Raw genomic sequence first — 26,613 nt, forward strand, 5'->3', positions numbered from 1 at the left:
TACTGCAAAAGAAAACAGTGAGATACTATTTCATATCCATTAGGCTGACAAAAAATTTAGAAGTCTGGTAGGGGGAAAATGAGAACTTTTATACATTGCTAGTGAGAGGGTTAATTAGTATAATCATTTGGGGAGTAATTTGGTAATATCCAGTAAAGTTGAAGTTAAGCATACTTGATGACCCATTGATTCCACTTCTAGATCTGTGTGGTAGAGTAGAAGTACTCCCATGTGAGCACAAAGACATGTACAAGGATGATTATTGCAGCAGTGTTTGAAATAGTAAATATATGGACACAACACAAATGTCTGACAGTAAGTGAATGGGTTAATAAACCGTGGCATATTCTTAATGTAATACAGTACTTCAGTAAAGGAACCAGAGCATCTGGAAACAAAACAAAACCCCCAAAAAACATTCTAACTCTCCTATTCTGCTCCTGTACGCATGCAGCTAAATGTGGCTGCAGGAAACAGAGCCACAGTGACGAGTCCCACTTTAAATCCCTGACTGCTACCCTCAGGCATTTGTTTCCCTAGTCCAGCCATTGTCCCAGTCTCCTAAGGTACTGTTTTATAGCTTCTGGCTTCTCAACCTCCAGCACTTCGCCCCAGTCCTCATTCAGCTGGTGACCTTGTTTCCTAGTTAACAGAAAAATAAAAGCAGTCAGAAGGTAACTACTCAGCTACGTGCATCTTGTCCCTGTGCTCTTCCTTTCTTTCCTGCTACTGTGGTTGACACTTTGTTCTCTTATCTAAGACCAGCTTCTCTCTGGTGTATTAGATCCTGTTCATAAACTAGAACATCATTCCTACAGTTGTCCTCTTTCCTGCATCTTTTTTTTCTTGTCTACTGAATTTTTCCTATCAGCATAATAACGTGATTTTTCTCATCTTAAATCTATATTTGTAAATATATGTAAATATTATACACACACACACACTGCATCCCCCTCCACCTGCCACTTCATTTCCTACTTAATAGGAATATTCCTCAATAGAGGTGTCTAATACTCATTGTCTGCAATTCCTCTCCTTCCAGTCTCTCTTGCACCCCTTCCAATTAGGTCTTTGTTTCTGCTTTTGTCAGAGGTCACTGATGGACTCCATGTGGCTAAATCCAGTCGTATTTTTTCAGTCCTTTTACTTGACCTGTCAGCATTATTTGGTACAGTTGATCACTTCCTCACCCTTGGCTTCCAGGTTATCACACCTAGATTTCCTTATACTTTATTGACAGCTACTTCTCCCAAGTTCTATATCTTCCCTTGCTCTAGACATAGGAATTCTTCTAGGGCTCCATCTTTGGACCTCTTTTCTTTTTCTACAGTTACCCTCACTGGGGCTCTCATCTACTTGCAAGACTTTAAATACCTGCTTGAAAATTTTATCTCCAGCCCAAGATTCCATACTCATAACCAACTGCCTACTTGACACCTCCACTTGGATTTCTAACAGACATCTCAAATTTAATATGTCCAAAGATGAACTAACTCATGATTTCCCCTTCCCACCCTCATCATGAGCATGTTCCTACCTCAGCCCTCCCATCTGGGAGAAGGCAACCCCATCCTTCCAGTTGCTCAAGCCCCAAACTGGGGAACCATTCTTGATTCCTTTCTTTCACACCCCACGTCCAAGGTTCAGTAAGTTCTGTCTGCCAACTTGCAGGATATATGTGGATGGCCATTTCTTGTTGCCTCTACCATCCTAGCCCAAGTCACCATCATCATCTACGGTCCAGATATTTGCAATAAATAGCCTCCTAGTTGGCTTCCCTGCTTCCACCAGTGCCTCTCTATGTTCGAAGTTCAGCAGCCAGAGTGACACTGTAAAAGTCTAGGATTGTGTCACTCATCTTCTCAAAGCCCTCAAATAACTCTCCACTTCATGAATAAAGACTAAAGTAAAAGCACTACGCAGTATTGCCACCACCTGCCACCCTCCTGTATTATCTGACTCACCACTCGTCTTCTTTCTTGATCACTGTACTCCGGCTCCACCAAACTCTGCAGTAACTTAAACACCCACGGCAAGCTTCCACTTCAGAGGCTTTGCATTTGCTATTGACTCTTCCTGGAATCCTCTTCCTCTAGATACCACCTGGTTTGGTTCCTCACCTCCTGCAGATCTTTGTTCAGTGAACCCTTCTTTGACTATCCTATTGAAATAGCAATCCCCGGGAATTCCCTGGTGGTTCAGTGGTTAGGACTCAGGATTTTCACTGCCAAGGACGCGGGTTCAATCCCTGGTCAGGGAACTAAGATCCCAGAAGCCGCGTGGTGTGGCCAAAAAAAAGCAGTCCCCCAGCATGGCATGCTCCACCTCCCTTCCCAGCTTCATTTTCTCCATAATATCTACCACCGCCTGACATTTACTTGTTTATTATATGTCCTTCTCAAGAAGGTAAGCTCTGTGAGAGTAGAGATTTTGGGGGGTGTAAATTTTATTCAAGCATAACATATTTACAGGAAAGTATAAAAATAGCAAGTGAGCAGCTTGATGATTGAGAACAACAACTTACGTATCTTGTTCAGTGCCCTGTACCCAGTACAGGAGATACTCAAATGTTTAATGAATGGTTGAACTGAGTGTACATGTACTAACAAGGCTAACATTGAAAACAATTGAAAATAAAGTTGCAGAGGGATTACATACAGTGTGATAAAACTTTAAAAAATCCATATCACCTATTTTTTGTTATCAACTCATATGAAGTAAAAGTAGGAAAGTATTAAAATACCAGCTTCAGAGTGGTGGTTTCCTCAGTAGCTAGAGGGGAAAGGGTTGGGAAGGGATAAAAGAAGACAAATTTTTTTAATAAAACAAATCTGTCAAAATATTAATATTTGTTAAAAGAGGCTGATGAATATTTGTTGTATGTGTCTCTGTGAATGTTAAACTCTTACAGTTAGTCTGCCTCCCTGCTCTTACCTGGTCCCTTCTCACACAAAGCCACCTCCTTGGTCCCCCTCGGTACCGTGAGCCTGTCTGACCTGTACATCCAGCATGTCTGAAGGATTTAGGAGAAGGAATGATGGGCATTCATGCTCCCAAGGGTGAGAAGTCTGATCCAAGCCCAAGAAAGGGTCAGTCTCGGTACTGTCAGAATCAAAGTAGTTCCCACTCTCTAGAAATGCCATTTGAGGGAATAATTAAAAAGAAGGGGAGGGCAGGGGCACAGAGGGCTTCCTGTAGATAAGCAACATAGGTGATTATCGGCAGGAGTTGGTGGAAGGAAAGAACCAATTTTTGCTAGCAAATTGTAGTGAAAGCCCTGTAATTTTGGAAAAACACTTTTTTTTTTTTTTTGACAAACATTTTAATGGATAAAGGAGCCAAGAAATTTGGACCTGATATAAAGATGGTATTTTATTCTGCTATGACCAGATAAGTATTAGTTGTAGTAATTAATGGGGTTTTTGTTTTACCATGTGCATTAAGAAACTAGCAATTACCAATTGTTCTTGAATTTTAATACTCATTTTCAGAAGTTAAGAGTTGTCACAGAGTTTTGGCATGGACTTTTCTGTTGGCTTAGAATTGCTGATAAAGCCTGAAAAGATGAAAAAAGTCTTGTTCCTCTACATTCTAAAGGGTACCACAAGAACTGGGCACATGCTCCCACAGGATTCACTAGGAAGTGAGAGATTCACAACCTCTCATTCCTAGGCCCCCACTGACATATAACCACGCAACAGGGTCAGATCCAGAGGAGAGGATCCTTGTGTTAGGGTGAGGCCCCTGGCCCTCCCCACAGGGCTGGGGGAATCAGGCACCAAGAGAATGACTGGAGATATTGGGGGCATCTGACATCACTGGAGCTTTCTGTCTTTATCTCCAGTAAAACCACAAGCCCACTTCATGGCTACTACCCCGAGTTCTTAGGAGAGCTTGCACGTGCACCTGAAGAGTGTGTATTCGGTGGTAAGGAGGTGGGGAGGAATGTAACAGACAGGTGCCTGCAACTGTCTGGAGATTTCTGAGTGGAGGGGTGTTCTGCTGGAGTAACCCCACCAGCAGAATGTGAAGGCCTCTGAGCATCCGCCTTTGTGCTGTGCCTTGGAAAAAAAGGACAGGCCCACTCTCTCCGATTTCTTTGCCGTCAGAGATCACAAGACAGGATTTCAGTGGATCCTGGGTGGGGTGACCATATGTATTACTGATCAGCTAAACCAGGACTATTGAGCTCATTCTCAAGGGGGAGCTAACCAGACGGGAAGCTGGGATTGTGCTCGCAAACTGGGAGATATGTTTATCCTATGCCTGAGCTCCCCGGAGGAAAGAAGTCAGAGGGTGGGCAGGAGCAATGGCTCTGTGTCCCAGGGGCTGCCCCACCAAACTAGCGGGTGACCCACCTGGAGAGGGGTTGGAGGTGAGGACAGAACTAGGCTACCCCTCTCTGAATGAATATAGTGGGCTGGGGTGAAGCTGCACGCAGCCCACAGACCGGTGCGCATCTCCCTGTGAGGAGGCCACCTGTTGGGGCAGGCCATCGGCCCTGGGCCCAACAGGACTAACACAGTGGACCGGCACCTTCCTTCTTAGCCCTCCCCGACCCGTGCGGGCTGGGCATGCGGGCATCTAAGAATCAGGTATGAATTTGGAGTTTTGAACTGGTCTAGACTAAGTTTTAATAACTGTAAGTAAGCACAAAATTGCTTTTTCTCAGGTTATGAGCTCCTAAGGGGGATTTGATAGCCTGGCGAGGGCGAGAAAGCCGTTTAAAATGGTGACACCAGACAGATTAGGTTTATACCACCAAATTTAGACTTAATAGGAAGATCTGGGTGTGCCTTTTAAAGAGGTGTCAAAGGAAGCCCACTTGGACTTCCCTGTGGGTCCAGTGGTTAAGACTCCACGCTTCCACTGCAGGGGACAGAGGTTCCATCCCTGGTGGGAGAACTAAGATCCCGCATGCCTCTGGGCCAAAAAAAAAAAAAAAGGAAGCCCACTTAAGTCCCCCAACACTGTAGGAGCGCTGGGTAGGGAGTATAGTCCACCTAGTGCGGGCCACCCGCTTGCAAAGGGAGCAGCCTCCCAGGTCTCCAGGCGCTGCGCGGCTAGAGACTACATTTCCCGAAAGCCTTGGCGGTGGTGCGCCTCGGCTCCTGGTTTGACGTATTCCGCCACCGACCGGGGCGCTCGTGGGAGAGGAACGTGGCCCTGGCGCGTGGCATGGTCATTTTAGATCTGCGCAGAGGCGAATGCGTCCCGCTTGGTGTTCGCTCCCTCTTGAGAAAGTGCAGAGAAGGCAAGAGCTTGAGCGCGCGCCAGGTATTTGCCCTGCGCCCTGCTCCCGGGGCCAGGCTACGCTCCTCTCGTGGCCGCCACCAACCACCCACGCCCCATGGCTAGAACACGCAAGGCCGGGACCTTGCGCTCTCTCCCCCACCCCGGCTCTGCCTAGTGGCCGGAAACGGCTATCTCCTATCACGTGATCTGCTGGACAATTTGGGGAGACGTTGAATCATATGAGGTAGTCTAGGTAAGTGGAGAAACTTAAGGTAACAATAGCTCCCCTCTCTGAAAAAAAGTGTGGCTTTTCCTGAGGGGCTGTAAGTTTCTACTCCCCCGAAACACGGTCATAAAACCAAAAACACCATCTCCTCTTCCTCTCTTCTCCCGTCTGCTCTCTTCCCCGGGACAGGAAGCGTCCTGTGCAGCTAGGCTGGAGGGAGAATAATGAAGCCTTGAGTGAAGGGTTACACCCATGGTAATGGTAGTCTAGGTAATTAGGACCAACTCTTCCATGGAAAATAACTTAAGCTGGATGAAACGTTGAAAAAAGAAAAGCATTGCAAAGAGCTAACAGGAAAGTGAAGAATTAGGGATCAGACTCTAGGAGAAGCAAGAGACTAAGTCATAATCCCAAGACTCAAAGCTGCTTTTGCCTGAAGGCATTTGCTGGTAGAAAGAGACACCTGGGAAAGCCAGCAGTAAAGTTGGTGGACTTGCAGTATAAGGGGTACAAATGTAAAAGTGTTGAAAGCTGGGAGTCTGAATAATCACCCCACATTTGAACTGGGACCCCAAATGAAGACACCCTCAAGAAAATGTTAAACTGGAGATAAGCCCTGGCATAGACATGTCTCCCAAATTCAGGTTGTCTTGGAGGTGTAGAGATCCTCAGCCTTCAAACTCTATAACATTGACCTAGTGGTGTGCCCGGGTGTCTGACAAAAGCAAATGAAAATGATCCTTAGAGAAAGGTATTATCATCTTAGACATCAAAGTATTCACACACACACTTCTTTTTTAGTAACTTCCAGCACATTCTCAAAGATAACCAGATACACAAGGACATAAGAAATCGTGAAAGAACATGCAGAATTAATAGACAACAAACACAGACACAAACACTTCAGATATTGGAATTATCAGAGAAAGTATAAAATAGCAATTCTTAGTATTTTTAAAGAGATAAAAGACAAGATTGACAATATCTACAAAAACAAGCTTTAAAAATTGACCTAGCAGTTTAGAAAAAAATAACCAAATAGAATGTTTTTTTAAAAAAAGCTAATTAAAAAAAACAACAGCTATGTGACAGCAAATTAAACATAAAAGAAGAGAGAATGAACTGGAATATCGGTGAGAAGAAATTGTCCAGAAACTACTATTGCACAGAGACAATGAGATGGAAAGTACAGAAAACAAAGTAAAACAGCTTAAGCCATTGGGTAGAAAGCCCAACATAAATTTAATCAGATTCCCAGAAGGAAAATACAGAACAAGCTATATGAAAGACATACCAAGCTACAGATTCAAGAAGCCCAATGAAACTCGAGGAGTTTCATAAATAAAAATAAGTCCACAACAGATACATCATGGTGAAACAATAGAATATAAAAGGTAAATAAAATCTTAAAAGCAATTAGAGAAAAAGATCAATTAACTTCAAGAAGTAACATCTAACTTCCCAATAGAATCTGTGGAAGCCATAGGAATGGGGAATGGAATCTTCATTGTGCTTAAAATATCTGTCAACCTAGAAGTCTGTATATAGCAAAATCTTTCAGGAATGGAGACAGAAATATCTTTTATACGGCTAAAAACGGTCAATACTTCTTGCTCTCTGAGTGACCTGGCGCAAACTTCTTTTAAATGGGGCTACCATTGTCCCACCTGTTGGGACTTATGCTAGGATTGAGTTAATGTCTGTAAATGACTTTGCTCCATGCCCGCTCGTAGTTGGTGTTCTTTAAAATGTTTGGTCCCAAGGTGAACAAGCTGGGATTGTGGGGGTGCTGCCCTTGCGGGGAACTCTCCCCGAGCGCGTCCTGGTGGGAGCGAGTGCTGCAGGGTCCTGCCCGTCTCCCGGCCCGGACAACGCGTGCATGCCGGTGGCCACGAGGGGGCGGTGCCACACCGCAAGGGGTGCCCGGGAGGCCACACAACTTGCACCAGGTGATCCTGTTGCCTGCTTCCTCTCCTCTTTCTTCTTTCCCTTCCCGCCTTTAAAGGATGCTGGAATTTTCGCAGCATCTAAGTAACGATATACTCCATCCACAAGGGATGCACCTGAGGGGAAGAGATCTGGAACACCTGGCAATAGGGCCGATCAGCGTGAGCGTCGGCTGTGGTGAGACCTGCAAATCCCAGGCAACTCTGTCATAAATAATGCAGGAGGGGCTCAGTACCTCCGTGGGCAAAATGGGTTTTTTCCCCACAACTTTTTCTTAAAAAAAATTTCAAACCAACAGAAACGTTTTCAAAACTGTACAATCAACAAACATTCATATATCTTTCATCTGGATTCACTGTCAATCCAATTTGCCAGGTTATTTACACACACATATTATTTTATTTTGTTTTGGCTGAACCGTTTTAGACCTACCTGCAGATATCCTGACACTTTACACCTAAAATACTTCACCCTGCATCTCCTAAAATCAAGGACATTCTCACACGCAGCCACAATACCATTATCACACCTAAGACGCTCGGCATGGATATAACTAAATACAATTAAATGATATACAGTTCCATATTTAAATTTCCCCAATTATTCCAGTTTTGTCCTGTATAGCTGTAAATTTGTTTTGTTTGTGATCCTGGACCTGATCAATGGTCACCTCATTTTTTCTTTCATGACATTTTTTGAAGAGTCCAGGGAAGTTGTCTTGTAGAAGATTCTACAATCTGAATCTGTCGGCTATTCTTTGTGATTAGATGCAAGAAAGTCACTTTTGTGTAAATACTGCATAGGCCATGTTATCTTTTTCCCATTACATCATATCAGGAGGCCCATCACGAAGGCCTGGACTATATTAGTGACACTAAGTTTGATCACTGGGCTACATGTGACAGTTTCCTGTCATAAACAATACTCTTTAAACATTAATTCCCCATTTCCCCCTCTCTCCAGCCCTTGTCAATTACACCACCATTATACTTTCTGTCTTTATGATGTTGACTACTCTAAATCCCTCATATAAGTGGAATCATACAGTATTTTTCTTTTTGTGAGTTGCTTATTTCACTTAGCATAATATCTTCAAGTTTTATCCATGTTATAGCATATTACAGAATTTCCTTCCTTTTTTTTTTTAAAGGGAAAGGTTTAAGCATTTACCCTTTTTTTTTTAAAATTAATTAATTAATTGATTTTTAAATTTATGGCTGTGTTGGGTCTTCGTTTCTGTGCGAGGGCTTTCTCTAGTTGCGGCAAGTGGGGGCCACTCTTCATCGCGGTGCGCGGGCCTCTCACTATCGCGGCCTCTCTTGTTGCGGAGCACAAGCTCCAGACGCGCAGGCTCAGCAGTTGTGGCTCACGGGCCCAGTTGCTCCGCGGCATGTGGGATCTTCCCAGACCAGGGCTCGAACCCGTGTCCCCTGCATTGGCAGGCAGATTCTCAACCACTGCACCACCAGGGAAGCCCCTTCCTTCCTTTTTAAGGCCAAATAATATTCCGTGGAGTGTATTGGGTTGGTCAAAAAGTTTCTTTCGGGTTTTTCTGTAACACCATACAGAAAAACCCAAAGGAACTTTTTGGCCAACCCAATATACACCACTTTTCGGTAATCTATTCATCAGTCAGACACTTGGGTTGCTCCCATGTTTTAGCTATTGTGAATAATGCTACTATGAACATGGGTGTACAAATGTCTCTTCAAGACCCTGCTTTTAATTCTTTTGGATATAGAATTGCTGGCTCATATGGTAATTCTATTTTTAATTTTTTGAGGAACTTCCATACTGCTTTCTACAGCAACTGAACCATTTTACATTCCTACCAGCAGTGCACAAGGGTTCCAGTTTCTCCACATCCTTGTCAACACTTGTTGTTTTCTGGTTTTCTTTTGTTTTTTTTTAAATAAATTTATTTAATGTTTTTTTGGGTGCATTGGTTCTTGGATGCTCTGTTGCAGTGCGCGGGCTTCTCGTTGCGGTGCGCAGGCTTCTCGTTGCGGTGGCTTCTCGTTGCAGAGCACAGGCTCTAGGCGCGCCGGCTCTAGAGCTCAGGCTCGGTAGTTGTGGCGCACGGGCTTAGTTGCTCTGCGGCTTGTGGGATTTTCCCAACCAGGGATCGAACCTGTGTCCCCTGCATTGGCAGGCGAATTCTTAACCACTGCACCACCAGGGAAGTCCCTGTTTTCTGGCTTTTGGATAGTAGCCATCCTAATAGCTGTGAGGTTGTATCTTGTAGTTTTGGTTTACATTTCCCTATTGATTAGTAATGTTGAGTATCTTTTCATGTGCTTATTGGCCGTTCATATGACTTCTTTGGGAAAATGTCTATTCAAATCTTTTGCCCATTTTTGAATCAGGTTGTTTGTTGTTTTGTTACTGAGTTTTAGGAGTTCTCTATACTGGATATTAATCCTTTACCAGATATATGCATATATATGTGTATATATACATGCATATATATGTGTATATATACATATATATATTTAAAACCTGAAAAACAGTACTAGAGATTGTTTATGGATACATGCATATGGAGTAAATATATAAAGCTGTGTACAGGAATGATCAGCTCTATATTCAGTGAGTGATGTTTGGGGCAGAGGGTGGGGATAGGGTCAGGTGCATAGGAAGCTTCAACCATAGCTGATGAGTTTTATTTATTAGAGTAGGTCATGGTTAAACGGATGTTCATTATGTTGTTTTCCCTTTTTGTGTGTACACCTGACATTATTTCACAAATTTTTAAAAAACAAAATGTAGGTTTTAAAAAATGTTTATTTATTTATTTATTTATTGGCTGTGTTGGGTCTTTGTTGCTGCCTGAGGGCTTTCTCTATTTGCAGCGAGCGGGGGCTACTCTTCATTGCGGTGCGTGGGCTCCTTATTGCGGTGCCTTCTCTTGTTGCGGAGCATGGGCTCTAGGTGCACGGGCTTCAGTAGTTGTGGCTCACGGGCTCTAGAGCGCAGGCTCAGTAGCTGTGGCGCATGGGCTTAGTTGCTCCGAGCATGTGGGATCTTCCCGGACCAGGGATGGAACTTGTGTCCCCTGCATTGGCAGGCAATTCTTATCCACTGCGCCACCAGGGAAGCCCCAAATGTAGTTTCTTAAAGAAAAAAAAAAAAGCTTTAATTTTTTGAGCAGCTACTAGGTTCAAAAAGCTTAACATTCATTATCTACTTTAATCCTCACTTCACTCCTTTAATCACTTGCCACCACTCTGCCCTTTGTCTACTCCACTCGGGTCACACTGGCCTCCCTACTGCCTTCTTTTTTTGGCAGGGGGTTGGGGGGGGCTGTGTTGGGTCTTTGTTGCTGTGTGTGGGCTTTCTCTAGTTGCGGTGAGCAGGGGCTACTCTTACTTGTGGTGCCTGGGCTTCTCATTGCGGTCGCCCCTTACTCGGCTCCCTTCAAGGTGAGGAACCTGCCCGCAGAGCGGGCACGTTTGGTGGGGCCGGGCTAAGAGTGCGTCCAAGGCGTGCACGAGGGCTCCATCGCCCCTTCCCTCTCCGGGGATCTCCGGAGTAGCCCCCACCGGCCTCAGCACATGGGAATCGGCGGTCGCCGACCTAGAGCAGGCCGCCACTCGAACTCCCCTACCCCCCAATCCATCCCCGCTCACCACGCCCCTTCTCCGGCTCGCCACTCTCGGCGCTCGCCTCTCTCCGCCCCGGCCCCACGTGCGCCCGTGCTCGGGTGCTCTGCCCGGGAAGTGCTGGCGGGAGCGGCGACGGCGGCGGGAGGTTCGGTTGTCGCCCATTGCTGCGCGGCGCCGTGCTTGTTGGCCGCCATTGCAGGTCAGGCCGCGGGGAGCGAGGGCCGAGCCGGGAATGGGGACGAGGGTGCAAGGGAGCGGGAAACTAGGGAGCTGGGGCCGGGCGGGGCACACGGCTCAAGGAGAAGAATGGCGAGCCGAGGGGCGGGGAGCCGGGGAGCGGCGGGCGAGGGAGGGGAGGCCGGGAAGGGGGAGGGGAGTGGGGAGGGCCGTGCAGAGGTGAGGGCGACCCAGAGGGGCCCCCTGGTAGGAGGGCCGGGAATTTGGAGAAGGGAGCAACGTGGAGTCAGAAGGTGGAGGGAAGGAAGGGAGTGAGCAGGCCAGAGCGGGAGGAAGGCGGAAGGAGTGGCCGAGCGTGGGCGGAGGACGAAGAAGGGGGCGGCGCGGGCCGGAACTTCCAGGTATGTACGGAAAGGGGCTCTTCCCTGGGTGGGGAGGGAACCCAGCACAGGATGCTTTCGAGAGTGGGGTAGAACTGGAACCCAGGAAGTAGTGGGAACATCAGAAAGGGGACTTAGCTGGGGGATAGGACCGTGAGGTTCCTTCTAGGGGACATTTTAAGTTGTGGGGGAGAGGCTGCTGGGAGCGGTAATTGGGAGGGTGGTTGGAAGGAAGAGACAGTCTGGAGAGTGATCCAGCTTCATTTGTGGGCGGAGTGAGAGATGAGAGAAGAGTGGAGTCGGGTCCTGGAGGAGAGAAGTACTTAAGAATTGAGGGGGGGAAATAGGGAAGGATTTGGAAAATGAGGGTGGTAGAGGAATAACGTTTAAAGACTAATCTTTGGGAGGAGGATGAACAGTTTGGAAAGAGTATTCTGGGGGTTGGGAGGTGGAGGAAGGCAGTTTAAAGAGTAGTTTTCCTTGGGAGGTAGGAGAAAGGGTAAAACAGCTTGGTGAGCGGTCCTAGAGATAGTCTGGGGGTAGTTTGTGGGGGGGGGGGCGGTGGTGGGAAGCGGATGGAGAAGTCCCAGAAAGTGGGCGGGGCTAGAAATAGGAAGTGTTTGTAGCTGAAATTGAAGGGAGGGGAGGGGGTCGGGGAGAGGGTGGAGAAGATGGGGGCCGGTGGGAGGGGAATCCAGTACAGAGGGAGACCTCAAGTAGAGCTATAAAGGAAGGGGCTTTGGGGAAGATAGGGTGCCACAGCAGTAGGAGGAGGAAGGGTAGAAGGGGCCGCAGAGTAGCAGAAGATGGAGAAAACTGGAGTAACTCAGATCGACTGAAGCCATCTTTTCTGCCCATTGTCTACAAATACCAGTAATTGATTCCTTCCTCATGGGAATCTTAAAATGTGATGGGAAAGTAAAAAAAGTTTGGCCAAAAAGTTCGTTTGGTTTTTTCAGTAAGATGACTCTAGTAGGGCTTAGTTGTCTTTAACTTCATTCAAAACAATTTTGCTAGATTATACTGTGGCAGCATTTTAAAAAAACTTATCAAAATTGGTGAATTTTTGTGTAGCCATTTTAATATTGAAGATGGAAGAAAAAAGCAACATTTTCGGCATATTATGCTTTATTATTTCAAGAAAGGTAGAAACGCAACTGAAACACAAAAAAAGATTTGTGCAGTGTATGGAGAAGGTGCTGTGACTGATCGAACGTGTCAGAAGTGGTTTTTGAAGTTTCGTGCTGGAGATTTCTTGCTGGACCATGCTCCACAGTTGGGTAGACCAGTTGAAGTTGATAGCGATCAAATCGAGACATTAATTGAGAACAATCAACATTATACCATGCGGGAGATAGCCGACGTACTCAAAGTATCCAAATCAAGCGTTGAAAATCATTTGCACCAGCTTGGTTACGTTAATCGTTTTGGTGTTTGGGTTCCACGTAAGTTAAGTGAAGAAAACCTTCTTGACCGTATTTCCACATGGGATTCTCTACTTAAACATAACAAAAATGTTCCATTTTTAAAACTAGTTGTGACGGGCAATGAAAAGTGGATACTGTACGGTAATGTGGAATGGAAGAGATCGCCGGGCAAGCGAAATGATCCACCACCAACCACACCAAAGGCTGATCTTCATCCAGAAAAGGTGATGTTGTGTATATGGTGGGATTGGAAAGGAGTCCTCTATTATGAGCTCCTTCCAGAAAACCAAACGATTAATTCCAACAAGTACTGCTCCCAGTTAGACCAACTGAAAACAGCACTTGACGAAAAGCGTCCGGAATTAGTCAACAGAGAACGCATAATCTTCCATCAGGATACTGTAGGACTGCATGTTTCTTTGATGACCAGGCAAAAACTGTTACAGCTTGGCTGGGAAGTTCTGATTCATCCGCCATATTCACCAGACATTGCACCTTCAGATTTCCATTTATTTCAGTCTTTACAAAATTCTCTCAATGGAAAAATGTTCAATTCCCTGGAAGACTGTAAAAGACACCTGGAACAGTTCTCTGCTCAAAAAGATAAAACGTTTTGGGGAGATGGAATTATGAAGTTGCCTGAAAAATGGCAGAAGGTAGTGGAACAAAATGGTGAATACGTTATTCAATAAAGTTCTTGGTGAAAATGAAAAATGTGTCTTTTATTTTTACTTAAAAACCGAAGGAACTTTTCGGCCAACCCAATAGTATCCACTTTATAGATAGGTAAACTAAGCTCACAGGAGTGAAATAATTTGCCCAAGGTCATGTAGCTAATAATGGTGGAGTCAGTTCCATCTCACACTCAGAATAAAGCCCAAGTTCTTTTGACAAAGAGCTACAAGGACCTCTCTGATCTGAGCCCTGCCTGTCCCCCTAATCAACTCAAACACAAGTTTATTCCTACCTCAGGGCCTTTACACCTGCTGTTTTTTCTCCAAAACTGCTCTTCACTGGGCTGGCTCCTTACCCTTCAGGTCTTGATTCAAATACAAGGCCTCCCTGATAACACAATGACTTTTTGTCTCTTTAACCCATTTTAGTTTACATGTTGTATTTTTTGTTTGCTTGCTGTCTAACATCTGTTCCCACTACTCCCACCCCTCATGAGGACAAGGGCTTTGCCTGCTTTGTTCACTGCTATATCCTTAATACTGGCACATAGTAGGTGCTCAATAAGTATTTGCTGAATGAATGAATGACCTTACAGGGAGGTAAAACAGTTAAAAACAATCTAACTCAGGTCTCTGGGCATCTTGAAATAACAATTCTTGCATGGTGAGCTTACGAAGATTAAAAGAAATAAAAGAAATCACAAGGCCCAGAGCCACAGGATATATTTTTAAAGAAATGAGAGTTTCGATTCTCCCACCACTCACAGGCTGGACCTGGGGGTGTTCACAGGGCTCTGTGCTCTGAGAGCCCTTTGTCTCCAGAGAAGGAGGAACCCTGGCAGGAGGGGTGAGCAATCCACCAGCACCACTATTTGGGTAATAACTAGGCCTTTTCTTCCCAGGCTTGTTCTGCTGCTCCCCACACCCCTTCCCGCAGGCAAAAATCTTCTCTATTTCACCAGGAACTGGAGCTCTCTGAAGACCCTGCAGGTCAACCATGAATTGAGTAAGGTGTGTCAGGCAGAGAGAGCAGTACTTGATGAGGGAGGCTGAGTTCTTGTGATCTTGGACAAGGAAACTTTTCTTACTCTCTCTCCCTTTTTTTTTGGGGGGGGGGGGGTTGGCTACCATGGGGGCTTGAGTAAAAAGAATTGAATTAATCATCTCAGTTCCCAGCCCACTGTCTTAGTTGGTTTGTACAAGGCTTCTCTCTGGTTTTATTAGTTCACACATTCATTCATTTCTTTTTATCCCTATCCTCCACTCCCATTACCCTCCTCCCCCATTCCGTTTAATAAAATACCTCTGAATTTGTGTGTACCTTTGTGAAATGTATAGTGTTGTCTCATGTGAATGTGAATTTAATTTTTTAATTAAAAAGGATCTACTATAAGTCACTTCTGTTTCTTCCTGTGGTAGCCAGTAAGAAACTCCTGGTATTCATATCTTTGAGCAGTCCCCTCTTGCATTGCATAGAGGTGACCCTACTCAACAAATAGGATATTGCAAGGATAACAGTGTGCAAATTCCAAGGCTAGGGGATGAAAGACATCACAGTATCCTCTTTCTGTCTCATTGATCACCCACTCTAGGGGAAGCCGGCTACCATGCTGTGAGGACACTCAAGCAGCCCTATGGAGTGGTCTAAGAGGAGCTGAGGCCTCCTGCCAACAGTTATTACCAACTTACCAGCCATGTACGTGAGCCATTTTGAATGATTCTCCCGCCCCAGTCAAACCTTCAGACGACTGCAGCCCCAGCAACATCTTAACTGCAACCTCATGAGATATCCCAAGCCAGAGCCAGTTAGTCAAGCCATTCCCAAGTTCTTGACCCACAGGAGCCTTGTGAGATAATAATGTTTATCTAACTTTCATGTGTCACAACATATTCTTTTTTCCCCCACCATTTAAAAATGTAAAAATTCTCAGCTTGAGCCAAGCTGTACAAAAACAGGTGATGTGTCACATTTGGCTCACAGGCCTTTGTTGACTCACAGTCTGCTTCGCTGTTTTGAATTGTTGCATAATTGTTCCATAATGTGCCTTCACCATATTTTGCATATTTACTCCCAGTGAGGGGCATTCAGTTTATCTCCTACTCCCAGCTACCACAGACAACAGCTGCTGTGAACATCCTCGGCCTTGTGGGAAGGGCCCTGGGATATTTGTCCAGGAGTGGAATTGCTGGGTTTCAGGGTCTTACTTAGTCTACACTCAGCAGTGCCACATGAGAGTCCCATTTCCCCACACCCTACCAACACTTGATGTTATCCAACTTCCTAATGTTTACTAGTCCGTGACTTGGTTTCTCCTCTTTGTTTGGCTTGCATTTCCCTGATAACTAATGAGTTTGAACATCTCTTTGCTTAGTAGCACACCTTAAGGTTTCCTCTCTAAGTTGCCTATTCATGTTTTCACCCATTTTTCTATTAGATGTTTCTGACTTTTTCTTATTGGGAAGACTTCCCCTTCCTGGGCCTCAGTTTCCCCATGTGCACCACAGTTACCTACAGGGCTCTCCTGAAGTGCCATCCTTGTTTCTGAAATCCCTACAGCCTATTTCAAATAATGAGAATGTGGCTTGGGGTTGAATTTTTACATATATTATCTCATTTAAGAAACCAAGGGTTTATTTGGGAATTATAACTGAGACTTCTGGGTTCAGAGAGGTTGATGACCAGTCCAGGCCCACCCAGAGGAGTCATGGGGTTGAGCAGATGCCTAAACTGAGTTCCATTAGGAAGAGTTGGGACTGCAAATCAAAATATGGCAGCAAACAACACTTCTCTTGGGTCAAGTTGGAAATGATGTTTCTAAATGATAAGAGGAGACAAGGCATTGGAGAGCATGGGGCCTTCTTTTCCAAGCTGGTGGAAGTGAAACTATTCATAACTTTTCTTAGGGGCAGTTTGATGATTATGTGCCAAAAGCCTGAAATGCCTGCACATCCTTTGACTCAACGAATTCCCTAGGAATTTGTCCTGAAGCAGTAATTGGTCAAAGATGAGGAACGTGTTTGGTGGTGGGGAAACAAAAATCACACCTAAGTATCCCACTTCAGGAGATGGAATACTACATATGCATATGCTATCTTAAGAAAGATGCTCTAGGGAATTCCCTGGCAGTCCAGTCTTTAGGCCTCCGTGCTTTCTCTGCCGAGGGCCTGGGTTTGATCCCTGGTGGGGAAACTAAGATCCCACAAGCCATGCACAGCGAGGCCAAAAAAAAAAAAGATGTTCTATAGAAGGATTTCTAATGCTAGGGAAAGATATTAATAATTCAGTTAAGGTGAGGGGAGGGGAGGAATCCATTATAAAATGATGGATACGGAATGATCTCATTTTTCTAGGGAAAAAATATGTATGAAGGAAATCACTGGGAAAATACAATGATGTATTGAGTGCTTGCTATGGGCCATACACTGTTTTTAGTGCTTTTTATAGCCTCGTTTAATTGTCACACACCTCTGAGTAGGTGCTGTTATTATTCCCATATTACAGGTGAAGAAACTGAGGTCAGAGAGGTGAAATGAACTGCCAGAGGTCACGCAGATGGTGAGTGATGAAGCCAGGATTTGAAGCCAGGTGCTGGCTCCAGAGTCACCCAAAATAGTCCCCATGGTCACCTCCATGTTTACATCTGAGGAGTGAGACCAAGATGATCCTTATTCCCTTTATCTGTATTTCCTGATTTTTCTACAATTAATATTTTAATATTTTTAAAAGCCCTCTTGTAGTGGTTGGTGCCTTTGAAACTATGAAAGAGGAGAGAGTTTTGGGGCGGAGGTGTTGTGTAGAGAAAAATCAGGAACGGGATGGGGCTTGGCTCACCTCAAACCCTACCCAAGCCCCAAACCCTCTCTCTTTTCATTCTCAAAAATATCAAGGAAGTCAAAGGTCTGATATCTGCTGTGTGACCTTGGACTGGTTCCTCACCCTTTTGGAGCCTTTTTCCAAATACGTCACATGGATTGAATTTCTGGAGAAGCCTCCCTGTCCTCCTCCCCACCCCCAGCCCTCCCAGCACCCTGAGTGAGATGTAAGGAGGAACAGCCTTGCCCAGTGGTTCTGAGAAGGAAAGGAGAGAAAGGGACAGGGAAGAGCACGGGGCTGGGGGTGGGGGTCGGGTAGGGGGGGGTGCAGAGAGGAGGAAGCTGGTGCCAGAGGTGCAGCAGGGAGGGACAGGTCTAGGGAGGGGTCCCCTCCTGTCATCTCCTCTCCCCTGGGGCTTTGAGGAGTGACTTACCCAGTCTCTGAATGTAACTCTGGGAAAGTCTGTGCTGCAGTGAGCACTGGACAGGGAGTCCAAAGACCTGGGTTCTGCTCACACCTCCCCACTGGTTACCTGTGTCCTAGTCAGTCCCATTTCTGAGCCTTGGCTTTCTCAGCCATTGAAGAGGCAAATGCCTGGCTGGTTGTGACAACATGAGGAAAGGTGCTTTGTGAGAGGCTAAGCAACTGTGTGCTATGTCAGGGGTCAACAAACTACGGCATTACTTCTGTGGTTCCTTTTTAACAGCTTTATTGAGATATAATTCAAATACCACACAGTTCACGCATTGAAAATGTACACTTCAGCAGATTTTAGTGTATTCACAGAGTTGTGCAAGCATCACCATGATTGATTTTTCGTCATGCCCCAAAGAACCCTTTAGTTATCACCTTCCCCCGCCCCAGTCCCCTCAGCCTCAGGCAACAACTGCTCTGCTTTCTGTTTCCAGAGACATTTCATATCCATGAAATCATACATATGCCATCTTTGTCTGGCTTCCTTCACTTAGCATGTTTTCAAGGCTCATCCGTATTGTAGCATATATCAAACTTCGGTTCCTTTTTATGGCTGATCAATATTTCATTGTATGGTTATACCACATTTTGTTTATCCATTCATCAGTTGATGGACATTTGTGTATTTCTTCTACTTTTTGGCTGTTATGAATAGCTATAAACTTTGATGTACACATGTTGTGTAGATTTATGTTTTCATTTATTTTGGGTATATACTTAGCAGAATTGCTAACTTAAATAGTAATTATGTTTAACATTTTGAGGCAACACCTGTTTTTTTTTTTTTTCGTTTATTTATTTATTTATTTTTGGTTGCGTTCAGTCTTCGTTGCTGAACACGGGCTTTCTCTAGTTGCGTCGAGCGGGGGCTACTCTTCGTTGCGGTGCACGGGCTTCTCATTGTGGTGGCTTCTCTTGTTGCGGAGCATGGGCTCTAGGCACATGGGCTTTAGTAGTTGTGGCGCACGGGCTCAGTAGTTGTGGCTCGCGGACTCTAGAGCGCAGGCTCAGTAGTTGTAGCTCGCGGGCTTAGTTGCTCCGCGGCATGTGGGATTTTCCCACACCAGGGCTTGAATCTGTGTCCCCTACATTGGCAAGTGGATTCTTAACCACTGCGCCACCAGGTAAGTCCCAACACCTGTTTTTATATAGTCCAGGAGTTAAGAATGGTTTTTATGTTCTTAAATGGTAGGGAAAAAATCAAAAGAAGAAGAATATTTTATAACGTGAAAATTATACAGAAGTCAAATTTCAGTGTCCACAAAGAAAGTTTCACTGGACAGCTGCTTTCATTCATTTATGTATTGTCTATGGTGCTTTTGCATTACAGTGGCAGAGATGAGGAGGCCCATTTGGCCTTCAAGCCTAAAGTATTTACTATCTGGTCTTTTATAGAAAATGTTTGTCGACCCCTGAACTGTGTGTTGGTATTATTAATTATTGTTTGGTGGAGGCAGCTTGGGTATGCTGCCTTGATTGGAACAGGACTCAGGTTGCCAGGTCCTGGCCTATGAGCATAAAGGGATGAGAGCTCCTATCTAGCCCCATTTTCTGGATTGAGAAACTGAATCCTGCAGGAGGGCTCAGGCTCATGCAAACTGAGGGGGAAGTGAGGGCCTAGCTTTCTTTTACTCGTTGGCAGCCTCCTCACCTTCAGCTAAGAACACCCAGTTGTGAATAATTCATGGCTAATGTTTGCAAATCACTCCATGTTGTCAGAGTACAGTACTTTGATCATCATTAATTAGTCAGAACCTGGCTCTGGCTGTTGCCTAATAAAACAAAAACATAAGTGGCTTTGATGTCTCCATTCCTAAAACCGAAGGTTCCATCTCCATAGCCAGGCTTTGTACCCGCAGATTCTTTCTCTCTGCCCATCACCTCATCACCTCATCACCTCTCAAAGACCTACTGTTTTGGCCTGAAAGTCAGGTTTCCTGAAGGAAGGAGGGCAGTTCCAGGGTTGGAGCCCAGTCCTCATAGCAAGGAAGTCACGTCCCCTCTCTGCCCCTCAGTGTCTTTGTCGGGAAGATACGAGTAATGATGCCTATCTCTGGGGTTGTTTGTATTCATAAAAGTGTTCTGAAAGGAACCCTCATACACCGCTGGTGGGTAGGTAAAATGGCACAGCCATTGAGGGACCCTCCCAGTTCCTCAAATGACTAAATGTAGAGTTACCATATGGCCCAGCAATACCATTCCTATGTATATACCCCAGAGAAACGAAAACGTGTCCACAGAAAATCTTGTACACACATGTTCGTAGCAACATTATTCAAAATAGCCAAAGAGCAGAAACAACCCAAATGTCCATCAGCTGATGGATGGACAAATAAAATGTGGCACATCTTTACAATGGAATATCATTTGGCCATTAAAAAGTAAAGAAGTATTGATACACGCTACAAAATGGATGAAAACATTACATTAAGTGAGAGAAACCAGACACAAAAGGCCACATACTGTATGATTGCATTTATGCAAAATGTCCGGAATAGGCAAATCCATAGAGTCAGAAAGAGATGAGTGGTTGCCAGGGGCTGTGGAGGATATGGAGAGTGACTGTAAATGGACACAAGGTTTCTTTGTGGGGTGATGGAAACGTCCTAAAATTGAACATGGTGATGGTTACACAACTCTGTGAATATATTAAAAAACATTGAATTGCAGACTTAAAATGGATGAATTTTATGGTACGTAAATTATACCCCAATAACACTGTTTTTTAAGTGTTCTGAAAACTGTAAAGTGATGAGTATGGTGTTACTCACATGCATAACAGATGACCTGTCATAATGGATGGAGCTGAGTATTCTGACCTGTCAGTTTAGGGTAGTTCCTAAGACTTTTGAAATTGGAGACACCTGGATATCTTCCTGTGCATTATCTCAGGCAAGTCATTTAACTCTGAGGCCATCTGTAGAATTGGGACAGTAATCTCTGTCTCTTAGGATTGTTGTGACAATTAAGTGAATACTGTAGGAACATGCTGAGCTTGGTACTTGACACCTAGTAGATGCCTAGTGAATGATGATGACTATTTCCACATTGAGTTACCTGACTCCTCCCAGCCATCCCAGGGAGTGAGTCCGTGCTCGTCCACTTTCCTCAGAATCTACTGTTTCCAAATCTTGCCTGATCATAAGAATTACCAGGAGCATCTTTTAAAAATACAGATTCCAAGGCCCCACTTCAGACCCATTGATAAGAATCTGTATTTTTTTTTTTTTTTAAAGAAATTCTTTTTTTTTTTTTTAATTTTATTTATTTATTTATTTATTTATGGCTGTGTTGGGTCTTCGTTTCTGTGTGAGAGCTTTCTCTAGTTGCGGCAAGTGGGGGCCACTCTTCATCGCGGTGCGCGGGCCTCTCACTATCGTGGCCTCTCCCGTTGCGGAGCACAGGCTCCAGACGCGCAGGCTCAGCAATTGTGGCTCACGGGCTTAGTCGCTCCGCGGCATGTGGGATCTTCCCAGACCAGGGCTCGAACCCGTGTCCCCTGCATTGGCAGGCAGATTCTCAACCACTGCGCCACCAGGGAAGCCCAAGAATCTGTATTTTTAAAAACTCTCCAGATGAGTCCTATAATCAGGCAAATTTGGGAATAAGGGTGGTCCAACCTGGAAACATTTTGCTTCTTATTTATACCCTTCCACAAACCCTTATTTTCCGTCGTTTGCTGTTTCACCCTGACGCGCTTTTCTTTGCCAAAGATCCCTCTATTTAAGAGCTCATGCTCTTGACTTCAATAATAACGCCAGCATGAGAGTTTATAATTTCCTCATACTTTAATTCAGGGCAAAGATTGATAACATTAACAATAACAGCAATAGTGAACCTACATGTGTTTGGCGCTCTGCAGGGGTTTCCCAGGCACCTTTGTGTCCTCACAGCAGCCTCGTGAGTGGATTTAAATAAGTTAAATAACTTCTCTCTTTTAGGAGAGAAAGTGGCAGAGTCAAAATTGAATATATTTATATAAAGCACAAAATTAGGCAAAACTAATCTCTGTTTTAAAAGTCAAGATAATGATTACCCTTGGGTGGGGGGTTAGGGACTGATGGAGGTCAAAAAGATTCTTCGGGGGCAGGTCATGTTTTGTCCCTTATTCTGGGTTTGGTAGCACGTGTGTTCATTGTCACTTAGGATCTGCTCACTTTTCTGTATTTGTGTTATACTTCAATGAAAAGTTTAAAAACATAGCAGTACTATATGATCCTAATTTTAAAAATATGTATGTATACATTTGCACAGAAAAAAGAATAGAAGGAAACTAAATCGATGGACATTTTATAAAATAATTGGCCTAGATCATAAAAAATGTCAAGGTCAAGAAAGACAAAGAAAAAGCAAAAGGATATATACTGTGTAGCACAGGGAATTAAACCCATTATCTTGAAATAACCTATAATGGAGTGTAATCTGCAAAAATATTGAATCACTGTATTGTACACCTGAAACTAACACAATATTATAAATCAAATACACTTCATTTAAAAAAAGAAAGAACGACAAAGACTGAGACACTATTCCAGTTTAAAGGAGGCTAAAGTGATAGGACAGCTACATGCAGTGCAGGATCCTGGTTTAGATCCTGGACTGGGAAAAAAATTACATACACACACACACACACACACATACACACACACACACACACACACGGCTGATTGATAAATTTAAATATGGACCACAGATAATAGTATTGTTACAATGTTAAATATCCTGAGTTTGCTCTTTGTACTGTGGTTATGGATGGGCATGCCTTTGTTTTTAGGAAATACACACTGAAGCATTTAGGGGTTAAAGACCATAATGTCTCCAATTTAATGTCAAATTGTTCAGAAAAATGCATACACACATATAAATAATTATATGAAGAGAGAAAATGAGAAAGCAAATGGTAAACAACTGGTTGATATAGGTAAGGAGTTTCTGAGAGCGTCTTGTGCTAGTCTTTCAACCTTTGTATAAGTTTGAAGTTACACTTGTCCCTTGGTATCCACAGTGGATTGGTTCCAGTACCCCCCGCAGATACCAAAATCCACAGATGCTCCAGTCCCTTGTATAAGATGGCTCACTATTTGCATATAATGTACTCACATCCTCCTATATACTTTAAATCATTTCTAGATTACTTATAATGCCCAATACAGTGTAAATGCCATGTAAGTAGTTGCTGGGCACGTGGCAAATTCAAGTTTTGCTTTTGGAACTTTCTGGACTTTTTTTTCAAATATTCTCAATCCGTGGTTGGTTGAATCCTTGGATGGGGAACCCATGGATATGGAGGGCTGACTATATATCAAAATTACAAATTACAAAAAAAGATGGGAAGGGGAAGACAGCCACATAAACTTTCACTCTTCTGGGATTAGTACTAAAAATAAAATAGTACTAATTTTTCAAATAGCCTTTAAAAAAGTAATAAAATAGTGGTACAGTTTCCAGGAAGTGAAAGAAAATGGAAGGAAACACACCAAGTGTCAGCTGTGCCCAGGTGGTGCTGTGCCCTGCTGGTGACATGCAAGACTTAAGGCACTAGGTAGCTTGGATTTGAATCCAGACTCTGCTGTTTACCAGATGTGATAGCCTGGGTGATTTACTTAAATTCTCTGTGCTCCTGTTTCCACCCCTCCCCTATGCAGTGGGGCTAGCAGTTCCTGCTCATGGGGTTATCACATGAGTCATGGGAGTATGAAGCATTTGTGAGAGTGTGGGCACACACTGAGGCTCATGTAAATATCAGTTATAATATCTGGTTGGTGGGATTATAAGTGGAAAAGTCTATGTATTTTCCTTTGGTTTTGTTTTGTTTTTATTGACATTAACATTATATTACTTTCAGGTATACAACATAATGATTTGTTATTTGTATATATTGTTAAATGGTCACCACAATAAGTGTAGTTCATATTCGTCACCACACATAGTTACACATTTTTTTCCTGTGATGAGAAGTTTTAAGATCTACTCTTAGCAATGTTCAAATATGCAGTACAGGATTATTAACTATAGTCACCATGCTGTATATTACATCCCATGACTTATTTATTTTATCACTGGAAGTTTGTTCCTTTTGACCCCCTTCGCCCATTTCACCCACCCCCACCTCTGGCAATCATCAGTCTGTTCTCTGTATCTATGAGTTTGGGTTTTTTGTTTTGTTTTGTTTTTAGATTTCACATATAAGTGAGAACACATATTATTTGTCTTTCTATGTCTGACTTATTTCACGTAGCATAATGCCCTCAATCTGTGTATTTTTTAAACTGTGTCAACACACAGTAATTTTGTAATCAGAGCAACAACAAAACATCGATCTGATGGCTCAGCTTTTCCCTCTTGGACCTCTCTCTATCTCTCCTCTCCCCCGACATCCTCCCCCTCAGCCCCCTCTCCTCTGCCCACCAGATTGCATTCCTCACTTCTTTTCCCAAAGAACTATAATTAAGGTTTTACTCTGTAATTGCCATTTCATGGTTCCCAATCTGAAATCATGCTCCCGCTTGGCCTGGTTTCCATCTCCTTCTCAGCCTTGGGAAGCAGAGGCAGGATTCAGCAGAGCCCAGGATGTGCCTTGTGCTCTAAGAATGACTGAGCTCTAGTTGTTGAATTCACTCTATGAGTGAATATTCAACAACTGCGTGTGCTCAGCCCCTTCCCTACATTACCTTGTTCGATCTTCCCAACAACCCTATGAGGAAACTGAAGCTTGGGGAGGTGGAATAAATCATCCAAAGGCCTCACAGATAGTTGGTGGAGCTGGCATTTGAATCCACTTTGACCTGGCCTCAAAACTGGCAGATGATATTCCTACTTTCTCAACTGACAAGTATATTCTGAACTCTCCACACCAGGCATCAATGCTCTAGTGGTAGTTTTATATCAGAACTGGCCATGCTCATCCCTCCCTGTATCCTTACCCTTTGTAATGTGACTTTGCAGCTCCTCCCTCTAAAAGGTGGAGTCTGGGACTTCCCTGGTGGCACAGTGGTTAAGAATCCACCTGCCAGTGCAGGGAACACGGGTTCGAGCCGTGGTCAGGGAAGATCCCACGTGTCATGGAGCGACTAAGCCCGTGCACCACAACTACTGACCCTGTGCTCTAGAGTCTGCGAGCCACAACTACTGAGCCCACGTGCCACAACTACTGAAGCCCGCGCACCTAGAGCCCGTGCTCCACAACAAGAGAAGCCACCGCAATGCAAAGCCCGCGCACCACAATGAAGAGTAGCCCCTGCTTGCTGCAACTAGAGAAAGCCCGCAACTAGAGAAAGCCCGCACACAGCAATGAAGACCCAACGCAGCCCCAAAAAATAAATAAAATAAATTCAAAACAATAAAAAAATAAAACATGGAGTCTATTTCCCCAGGCCTTGAATCTGGACCAGCCTTGCTTTGGCCAGTAGAATACAGCAGAAGTGATGGTGGACCACACCTAGGCCCCGAGAAGCCTTGTATGCTTCTGTTCTTTCTCTTGGCACACTGCCTCGTTCATGAAAACAAGCCCAGGCTAGATTGCTGGAACATCATGGCCCAGTCACGCCTGCTGCCCAGCCAAAAGCCAGCCAACTGCCAGACGTGAATGAGACCATCCTAGACCTGCCAGCCACCCGCTGACCTGCTTGCTAACTGACTGTAGATACATCAGTGAGCCCAGGTGAGATTAGCCAAGCCTGCTCACAGCAGCAGAACCACTCAGCTGGCCCACAGACTCATGAGCAATTGTTTCAAGCCACTGAGTTTCAGGATGGTTTATTATACAGTAATAGCTAACTAATACAGCCCTTTAAAGAGGAGACAAAAAAGTGGGAGGCTGTTGAGGTGACTCCAGTGTTCTAGAGGAAAGAATTCTGACTTAGCAAACATCTATGTAATGTTTACTGTGTGCTAAGCATTTTAATTTAACCCACACAACAACTTTATCTCCTACAGATGAGGAGACTGAAGCAGAGTGGTAAATAATTTGCTCAGAATCTCATAAATAGTAAGTGGCAGGCATTCCACCAGTTGGCAGGCATTCCACCAATTAGCAGGTCAAGATGTGGGAAGCAGGAAGTGGAGTCCAGAAAGCTACCTTGTGAACCCTCTGGGGGCAGAAGATGGGCATTCAGAAACCTGATGATGGAGGTACTTCCCCACTGAGCTCAGTCAGGGAGTGGTACTCTGGGGAAATGGGTTGCTTAAAGAGACAGAATAATAATAATAATTCAATTTATAAATATTGGTTCTTTTCTTAAACCTTATTTATATTTATTAAGTAAGTAAGAATCAGGAGCAAACCAAAAGGTACAGAGTTAGATGCTGTGTTAGTCAGCATTCTCCAGAGAAACAGAACCAATAGGATGTGAATATATAGAGAAAGAGATTCATCTGAAGGAATTGGCTCACACAATTGCAGAGGATTGGTGAATCCAAAAATCTGATGGGGGAGACCAGTTAGGTGAGGACTCAGGAAAGAGTTGTAGTTTGAATCCAAAGGCAGCCTGCTGACAAACCAGGAAGAACCAGTGTTGCAGATGAAGTCCAAAGGCAGTCTGCTGGCAGAATTCCCTCTTGCTCAGGGGAGGTCAACCATTTATTCTCTTCAGGCCTTCAACTGAGTGGATGAGGCCCACCCTCATTATGGAGGACAATCTGCTTTACGCAAAGTC

The 26,613-nt window shown here is 44.3% G+C and overlaps 2 protein-coding genes and 1 long non-coding RNA gene across 3 annotated transcripts in view; 2 read left to right on the top strand and 1 right to left on the bottom strand.

Moving 5' to 3' along the window:
* The window catches only part of ZFP90 (ZFP90 zinc finger protein), a 63,888-nt gene that overhangs the window by 23,009 nt on the left and 14,266 nt on the right, over positions 1-26,613 (top strand). The gene's annotated exons all lie outside the window — the stretch shown is intronic.
* LOC132353613 (uncharacterized) lies at positions 10,175-11,580 on the bottom strand. The gene is made up of 2 exons (XR_009499054.1): positions 11,038-11,580; positions 10,175-10,521 (listed from the first exon to the last, which is right to left on the bottom strand). It is a non-coding gene; the product is annotated as an uncharacterized LOC132353613 (long non-coding RNA).
* The window catches only part of CDH3 (cadherin 3), a 106,663-nt gene continuing 91,136 nt past the window's right edge, over positions 11,087-26,613 (top strand). Inside the window, exons 1-3 of the mRNA XM_059904938.1 lie at positions 11,087-11,212; positions 15,264-15,367; positions 17,174-17,227. Of these exons, the coding sequence (XP_059760921.1) occupies positions 17,225-17,227 (3 nt within the window). The 5' untranslated portion in view covers positions 11,087-11,212; positions 15,264-15,367; positions 17,174-17,224. The remainder of the gene's footprint in view (positions 11,213-15,263; positions 15,368-17,173; positions 17,228-26,613) is intronic.

This window comes from Balaenoptera ricei, chromosome 19 (genome assembly GCF_028023285.1).
Source record: "Balaenoptera ricei isolate mBalRic1 chromosome 19, mBalRic1.hap2, whole genome shotgun sequence".
Taxonomy (NCBI): Eukaryota; Metazoa; Chordata; class Mammalia; order Artiodactyla; family Balaenopteridae; genus Balaenoptera; species Balaenoptera ricei.